The sequence below is a fragment of the Dryas octopetala genome, chromosome 7 (assembly GCF_963921425.1).
Source record: "Dryas octopetala chromosome 7, drDryOcto1.1, whole genome shotgun sequence".
Lineage (NCBI taxonomy): Eukaryota > Viridiplantae > Streptophyta > Magnoliopsida > Rosales > Rosaceae > Dryas > Dryas octopetala.
In genome coordinates, this window is record NC_141372.1 from 9,746,296 (window position 1) to 9,754,716 (window position 8,421).

Consider the following 8,421-nt stretch of genomic DNA (forward strand, 5'->3'; position numbering starts at 1 on the left):
CGATGCTCCTTAAAATATACATTTTTTATCACTTTGCCTCTTCAAACTTATAACGTATCACTTTGCCACCTAAATTTTCATATTTGTTACAGATTGCTCGATTTCGTGTAGTCCGTTAACTCTTCCGTTAAAAATGCTGATGTTTTGCTCATGATAAGTTGGATACGTAGGCACCGCATCAGTTTTTTTAACGGAAAAGTTAACAGATTAAATAGAATCGGGCAATTGGTAATAAAGATAAAAGTTTAGGTGGCAAGGTGATACAATTTAAGTTTGAAGGAGTAAAGTGAGAAAAAATATACTTTCAGAGGACATTAATGTAAATAAGCCTTTAATCTATTACCCGCCCTATCCTCACCACTTTGTGTTAGTCTTAAAGATTTTCTGCATAAAGTTGTTAATATGAGCAATAGAGGTGTACAATGAACTGTATCATCCGCATCTCATATGAAACTTTAATCTACTTGAGACTTGTCAAATATGGACCAAACAATCGGATAGGCCCATTTATGATCCGGCACAATAGGAACTTGAATGAATTTGGGTCACGGGCCAAGTCGAACTTAAGGTTTAAGATAATTAAATCATACCGACCTGATTATTAAATAAGCCGACCCAAATATGGCATAAAGTATGATTGACCCTATTTTAAATGGATCGGGCCGATTCATTATACACCTCTAGCAGTGACAGTTCTTTAAAACTCAACCCATCAGCCCAATAAATCAGTTTTACTCGACCCAATAACTCTCCAGCCCAGAAGCCCATCTCTGGAAGCCCACCCGCGAACCTTATTTTCCCGCCAGAAGATCGCGCAAGAAAAAGGGCAGGGACGAGTGAGGGGACTAGGGTTTCAGATTGAGCGCATATTCTCCAAATTCGGTTGACAATGTCGCAACCTCTTGACGACCTGTCTCAAGTTGATATCTCCAAAGAGGTACCTTCACATTCACATTCACATACTCTTAGTCTCAGTCTCAGAGACGAAGATTTCAATTTTGATTACCTGCCTGAACTGCTCCAAATTTTCTTCTGGTTTTGTTTTTGTTTTATCAGGAAAAGGACAAGCTTGTAGCCGAAGTAATCCGCTACGTGCTGTTCAAGACGCACCACAACTCGGGGTGTCCGATAAAGAGGGACGAGCTCACTCAGCTGATCACCAAAAACTATCGGCAGCGTAATCTCCCTACGCTCGTAATCAACGAGGCTATACAGAAGCTCTCCACCATTTTCGGCTACGAAATGAGGGAGCTTCAGAGGTCTCGCCCTTCTTCCACTAATCAGGGTCGCTTTTCCCAACAGAGTGAGACTTAAATACTTTCAAAGTTTCGATAATTATGTTTGTAGTTAAGCTCAAGGCTGGGGTTTTGTTTAGCATTACCTATTATTCTCTGCAAAATAATTGATTGTTGCGGTTCACAAATCTTGTATGTGGGATTAAGATGATACCCATATGTGCCCGTGTTAGCCAGATGTAGGTTTTTCAATTATAGGTGATATGGTTCCGTTTGATGCAACTTCTATTGTGCACAGTTTGTAGTACACATCAATAATTTGAGGGTTGGAGTTTTGAGTTTTGATGATTTTATCAATGCGTCATTCAGGTGTAGCAGAGGCAAAATCCTATGTTATCCTGAGTAAGCTTCCTGCTGATGTGTATAAGAAGTTTGTTGAGGATGATAATGGGGCCCATCTCACTGGTTTCACTTTTGTTGTGCTGAGTATTGTGCATATTTCTGGTGGCAAAATTACCGAAGGTATGGCTGTTTGTTGGCTTGTTTTATACTTGTAAGTTTACAAGTTTGAAATTTGTGAAAGGGAAGATGCCAGGATAGTTGGCAGAACAATTTGATTCGGAGCTGCTTATTTTTTAGGCAAATTCTTCGGTGTATCCTACACCGTTAAAACATTTCAGTGTTCTTCTTAGTGGGCGCTCCTTGATATAATGAGATTGTCTAGCAAAATGTGACAGATGTGGCATCATCACCTCTTGTCTTAAAAATTACTAAAAATCAATGTAGGCAATTGTTCCTTTTTTTTTTGTTACCTGGTGTCTTACTGTGAGAGAACCTACTCTTGTTGTCCTGGTGGAACTGCAGAGAATCTTTGGCATCATTTGAGACGGATGGGACTGGATGAAAGCAATGAAAGCCATCCAGTCCTAGGAAACTTAAAACAAGCACTGGAGGCACTTGTCCAGCAAAGGTTAGACTTTTCTACTAGGATGAATTGCCCTTTTTCAGTTCTTTTGAATGCCATGATAGTATATTGTTGACCAACTGTAGGTATCTGTCTCAAGTTTTGTTCTTTATTTTAGATATTTGCAGAAGGACAAAGTAAGCGGACCAGAAGGAAATACTTTGTTATATGAGCTTGCTGAGAGAGCTTTAGATGCGCCAGTTAGTGAAAGCATTAAAAGATACATATCACAGGTATCATTTAGCGATCAAGTATATAATTGTGTTATAATTCGTTCATGATTATGTATTCTTTTGTAGCTATAAGTGAGTTCTATTTGAAATGTGTAGATATCGTCCTAACTCCTAACAAGGCAATAAGTTTTATTGGATAATTTACTCGTTCCAACTTGCACTGTTGCCAAATTGATGAACAAAGCTGTCCTCTTTTGTGTCAATTGATAAGGTTATTAGAGGTACAAAGTTTTGGCATCCCCATCCATCTAATTGAGAGAATCAACAAAGAGAAACAAAACATGAAAGTTTGTGCAAGGTAGTGCTGTAGAGGGAGGCATGAAATCAGCAATGTAGATTTCTGAAGAAGTTAAAGAAAACAGTGGAGCTCAAATTTAAGGAAGTTGAAAATGTACACGTTGGTTCTCTATTCTTAAATTCAACAAGTTTTATTAGAGTTGACTGCGGCCAGCACATGAAAGCCAACAAAGAGGAAGAAAAGGCGTGGGCAGGAGCAAAAGAAAATATAGGAGAAGATTTTCTTTCTCGTTTTAGCTGCTTAAATTCTAGCCAATTATTTAGAACAAATATAAGATTAAAGTGGAACCATTTTAGATATTGATACAGGTAACCAAGTAGTCTGAGAATAGGAATATGTTATACAAAATGTTTGATGTAGGACAATGAGGGAATGCTACTGTTTGTTCAACTTGGGTTTGTGATGGGAGTAAAGAACAAGAAGAAAGTTGAAGGAACAGGAATAGAAAATTACAAGATGGTAGAGACTACTAGCATCTCACTAGTCGGTTTTAGGAATTACTCCTGGAGACCTTAGGCATCACACAATCCTAGAGAGAAGCATTTGCTGCTGAAAAATTCTGTAAACTCATTCATATCCCAAAAGAAATGTTTACATTCTTATAATAATAGCGTAAAAGACACCAATCAAAGACTAGGTGCATCACAAGAAAAGTATTAATAAAAACTCTTGGGTTGCTGTTGTACAGCTGCAGTAAAGCCCACATAAGAACAGCCAATAATCGAAACAACCAAATTATGCAAGGTCCCAAGTAGGCAACCCCAACATCATCCAGCATACGCCAAATTATGGTTTTGGCTTAGAGCCTTCTTTTCCACGCCTTTGGTAGATTTTTTTGTTAGGGTGCTGCCACTTATCTCCATCACTGTTAGATTGTTCTCATAAATTAGCTTGGGAGAAGTCTTGCTTTGTGCTTGTGGTTTTTCAAAATGCATTGCTTCCATAGTTCTGTGACTTGCACATCTTTTAGCTTCTATCAAATCTGAGAGCTTTCCGTGTCTAATTATATCTAATTCTTTATAGCAAGTAAAATTTATTTGCTTAAACTCTTCAAAAAGAAAAAAGAAAGTCTTGATTATGCTATGTTATCTATTTGCTTGTATGCCATTCTGAAGGAACTTTTGCCCTGGCAGATTGTGAATAAAGATGTTGATGTGGATGTTGACTAGTGCCATGCTGCCAACTTGGATCTGACTGTATGAGTTATGGTTTCATGGTTCCATTTTTCTGCCATACGACTTTGTCTCTTCTAAGGGAAAGCTTATAATGTCATGAGATGCCTTCCATTTTGCTTCTTGTATAAATGACAAATGGTGTGAGGAAGTCCCTGCTTGATATGTGTAGGAGATTGGCAAATGCAGCAGCTGACATAACCCACCCATGCTACGTTCTTTTTGTTTATTTTGTTTATATCCTGTTAACCCAAGGGCTTCAATTATGTTTGCAGTTTGCTCTGTGGTATCGATTGTATCTAGAACTTGAACCCAGTAGTTTGGTATTGATGTGCCGTGAGAATAATCACTTTCAATTGCACTATGAAAATAATCAGCCGTAAAGTAAAAAATAATACGCTCACTGTTGCATTAAGATAATTCCATAAAAATACGTGGTTAAGGTCATAACGTTATGATACGTGGGCTAGTTGCACTTGCAAGGGCCAATGGTATTTTTCTTTTTATTGAAGATTCTAAAGGCGAGATTTGAACCCTTTTTGTAAATGCTAGGTTATCATTGAAATGATCCTACTTTGTTTACCAACTGATGTACCTAAAATAAATGAGAGCCTAAGTAGACCCAGTGATGAACAAATGTAATATTGTCCGTCAATTGAGATATAGAAAGTTAGGTTAATAGTTAGTTTCAAGTATACTATCATAAAGTATATGCCACCACCAAAGTCAATGAATAATTATACGTGGCTCCCCACATACAAGAAAATCTGTACAAACCCCATTGGTGTTTTTACTTGAATCCATGATATGATATGTCACCATGTGAATCTGTGAATGGAGCCTGTGGTTCATAAATGGCATGTGAGTATTGAATGCTGCCACCCCTCAGCTAATCATCATTGATACGGTTGCCGACTATTCTGAGCAATTGCTATAATTTAATTCGAGGCAAATTGCCTCTAGATATTTCATGGAAGGTGCTATTTTCTTTTCTATTAGAAGAGAACTTGCATCTCACTTTCAATACAATCAAGCCCAATGCAGTATATAGGATCATACACGATTTACCATCTCCGTTAGAAAAGATCAGAAATTTCTAAGCTACAATCCACCTCACAATCCTTTGACAAACACTGAACATAAAGCCCATGAGAGTGGCACATGAAAGGGTTTACTAAAATATTATACCTATTCAAAAATTGCGGTCCAAATTCAGCAATTTGAATGATAAAACATATTGGAACCTATAAACAAGGAATGAACCACTACAGAAACAAGATACAATGACATTTCACCTCTGATGCAAGATAATCAAGGGTGTTGAGGTGATTTTTTTAAACAAAGCTTCTAGCACAACACAATCTGCAGCCTCACTGTTCATGGGAGCATCAAAGTCTGTCCAGATAACAGTCAACAGCATTCAGTCACTGCAATATCCCTGCTGGTGCTTGCATCCCCAATGGAAACTGTCGCAAGCGACTTGGAAGCCCACACCCTGGCGTTCATTGCTCCCTCCTGCAAATTACTCCTCTTGCAAGGCTCTTTTAGAGAATTAAATAACTGTACTGCCCGCTTTAGATAGGCCAATGGGTGCTCCAACAAGCTCCCCAATCTTCGGTTTCGGATATGCCTTCTCCATGCACATTGAGCAAACGAAAGCAGAGTAGGAAAAAATAAGTACAGCAATCTCAGAAGCACAAAAGCGGAGGCCAGAGCTAAATATGTTTCTTGCCGAAGCAAATTCTCTGGAGATCTTGCCCATGAGAACGGGCAGCTTTCCGACTCAGTGCTATCACGCTTGTCATGATTTACTGAGTGTCCGATTTTTTCCAGTGACAATTGATCCAATGATACAGTCTTGATGCCTACATCCATGCACTATGGTCAATATTTAGTCCACATGAAAACCAGTTTTTCCATAAGATAAACACAAAGACAAAAAGTGAATTAAAAAATGGAAAGCCTGAATTTATTATTATTTTTTTTTTCCCATAAGGTAAATAATGGTAAGCCTGAAAAGCTGAAATTAAGATTACAGAAAAGAGACCAACAAGTTCTGCATTACTAAGGAGATAATTGGATGGTTAAGATCCTACTCAGGGATAAGCTAAAACAGTTCATTTATAATTAAAAAGTTCTCTTACTATACATCATAGGAAGACTGATTTTGGACTGATTCTTTGCAAGGAAACTATCCTTATTCATTATATAAAAAGGCAACTCATAAAATCATAATATAATACTACAGCAGAATGAAAAGCCTTACCAGTAACATCACTATAGAAAGCAATAAGAGAACCAGGAGTCCGAGAGCCTTGATATCGAACACGCATAGTAGAATTCAAAATGAAAAGAGTAGGAAATCCATGAACTCCATATTTAGAGAGTATACTGCAAAGAATTAATCAGTTAAGTTCTCAAATGCTAAAAGCAAAATATTCAGAACAAATACATATACATATATATGTATGAAAATATTTACAAACCTTGGCCTGATGGCTGATTCTTCAAATGCAAAATGCGGGATGGAAGGATACAAAGAAGCCAGGACGGAAAACGTTGGTTTAAACATCCTTGAGAAAGGGCACCATGATGCATAGAAGAGCACAGCCACATACTCATGACTATTCTTGTGTACCATATTTAATGCCCTTTGTAACGAACCCTCATCTCCCTTCAAAGCAACACAATGTAAATAAAATTAGAAAATCAAATTTATTCAAGAGAACAGCAATTTCAAAGTTCACTACCCAAGAGAAAACATAGTGTTGAAATAATTAAGTTATCAATGCTTAGTTGCTTACTGAATCATCTCAGCACTAGATTAAAATAAGGAATTGTGATACAAGTTAAATATTAGGTTACTTTCACCTTGCAGATTCATCTTTTGAATTTTTATAAACATAACAGTTTCTATTATCTAGCCATCGAGTTTTGAAAGCACTTCTGAATGCAAATGCACCGAAACTCAAGAGCCTGCAATCATCCTCTTTGAAACGGCAGTCTTTGAATGAACCCATTTCAGGTAGAGGCAGCCAGCTCTCTCTGAGCATCATTTTAGAAATGGGTATGACCCATTTGGTGTTTTACAATGACAATTGCGTTATGAATTTACCAGTTCTTAATTGTAACGTCAAAAACTAAGAACTTCAAAAAAGTTCAGAGAATCCGAGAAATGTCATCTCCCTAATCCGACCTCAAACCCAAATAAGCAACAAATTTACAATTCTCAATATTATATCCATTCCCCTAAGAGCCATAAAATTTTAAGGAATACAAACCACCAAAAACTAAAAATTCAATAATTTAAGCCAAAAAAAAAAAAGTACCACGATAACACCAACAGAATCAATGGATCCGATACCGCCGTTTGCGGGGCAATAAGAATCTCGGAAGCCAAAGATCGCGTCCGTGACGGACTCCGTCGGGCAAGAGACGAGTTCGGCGGCGCACGTTAGGCGGGCCCAAACTATCAATATCAGGATCCCAACACTTTCCCAAACCCTAATCCCCATCAAGATTCACCCCCACCCCCACCCCCAAACAGCAAATAAAAAAATAAAACAAACGAGAAAAGAAGAAGAAACCCTAAAAATGGGAGGTGCTATGAAACATGGCGACGGCGATTGAGGAAGAGAGGGACCATGGAGAGAAAGCCCGGCGCATTTTAGCGTCGAGGCCTGTGTTGTGAGGATAAGGGGATTGGTTTGGATTGGATTGGATTGTTTAATTTGGGGTTTGGGGAGGAGGGGTTTCAATTGATGGTTTGGATTTGGGTCTGGTTTGTTTCGAATTGGAAGAAGCCAAGAAAGGACGCTAAGCTTTGGGTGTTATGGGGGTGGAGTCGTGGAGATATCGGTGAGTTATTGCCTCACACTCGCGCGCGCGCGCGTGCGTATGTGTTTTGCTTTTGTCTATCAGTTGGTCTTGCACGGCCATTTTATCATAAACAAAGGCATAAATTCAATTTAGACACATAACTATATAAGCTATTTCAACATGGTCCATGAATTTTAAAATATTTTAAATATACACCCGATCTATTATCTAAATTGAAAAATGAATTTCTGTCCATTGATTCGTTGAGAGATCAGTTAAATGACAACTTGATTTTTGCTGACCGGGATTACTTGGCGACGTAGCGCTATCTCAGCAAACATTTTCCGCCAAATGAGCGATATGAGCCCACAATTTAATAATAATAGAGAGAGAGAGAGAGAGAGTTTGTGGGCCTGTGTCAGGGGTTAGGTGGACTTGTGTCGCTCATTTCCCACCAAATGAGCGACACAGGTCCACCTAACCCCTGACACGGGTTCACAAATTCATCATCTCTTTCTCGCTCATTGAACACAAGTGGGGATTTATATTCGAATTTGGGGAAAAACGTGATGTTTTTTGGAGACTAAATGGTCAGGAGAGCGTTCGACGAACGGAAAAAAGGTGATGGGTGTGTGGGTCCGTGTCAAGTGGACATGTGTTGCTCATTTGGCGGGAAATGTATGCTGAGTAGGTGTCACGT

The 8,421-nt window shown here is 38.5% G+C and overlaps 2 protein-coding genes across 2 annotated transcripts; one reads left to right on the plus strand and one right to left on the minus strand.

The window, feature by feature from the left end:
* Positions 1–833: 833 nt before the first annotated feature.
* On the plus strand, positions 834–4,186 carry LOC147279480 (melanoma-associated antigen G1-like protein). Its single transcript, XM_086252303.1, has 6 exons — positions 834–937; positions 1,057–1,303; positions 1,605–1,757; positions 2,100–2,205; positions 2,318–2,432; positions 3,864–4,186. The coding sequence occupies exons 1-6, from the start codon at positions 890–892 to the stop codon at positions 3,897–3,899; spliced, it is 705 nt and encodes a 234-aa protein (XP_086108429.1). The 5' UTR covers positions 834–889; the 3' UTR covers positions 3,900–4,186.
* Positions 4,187–4,868: 682 nt separating this feature from the next.
* Positions 4,869–7,771, minus strand: LOC147279481 (5'-adenylylsulfate reductase-like 4). Its single transcript, XM_086250858.1, has 4 exons — positions 7,232–7,771; positions 6,389–6,576; positions 6,169–6,293; positions 4,869–5,767 (listed from the first exon to the last, which is right to left on the minus strand). Exons 1-4 carry the CDS (start codon positions 7,415–7,417, stop codon positions 5,313–5,315), a joined length of 954 nt encoding a protein of 317 aa, XP_086106984.1. The 5' UTR covers positions 7,418–7,771; the 3' UTR covers positions 4,869–5,312.
* Positions 7,772–8,421: the final 650 nt, after the last annotated feature.

Bases quoted from the DNA above. Each gene is read 5' to 3' on its own strand.
- LOC147279481 (XM_086250858.1), bottom strand. From the start codon at position 7,417: ATGGGGATTAGGGTTTGGGAAAGTGTTGGGATCCTGATATTGATAGTT. The intron at 6,294-6,388 runs GTTTGTAAATAT...AATTCTTTGCAG, and splicing joins GAATCAGCCATCAGGCCAAG to TATACTCTCTAAATATGGAG. The intron at 5,768-6,168 runs GTAAGGCTTTTC...GCATGGATGTAG, and splicing joins TTTCTATAGTGATGTTACTG to GCATCAAGACTGTATCATTG.
- LOC147279480 (XM_086252303.1), top strand. From the start codon at position 890: ATGTCGCAACCTCTTGACGACCTGTCTCAAGTTGATATCTCCAAAGAG. The intron at 1,304-1,604 runs GTGAGACTTAAA...TGCGTCATTCAG, and splicing joins GGGTCGCTTTTCCCAACAGA to GTGTAGCAGAGGCAAAATCC. The intron at 2,433-3,863 runs GTATCATTTAGC...TTGCCCTGGCAG, and splicing joins TTAAAAGATACATATCACAG to ATTGTGAATAAAGATGTTGA.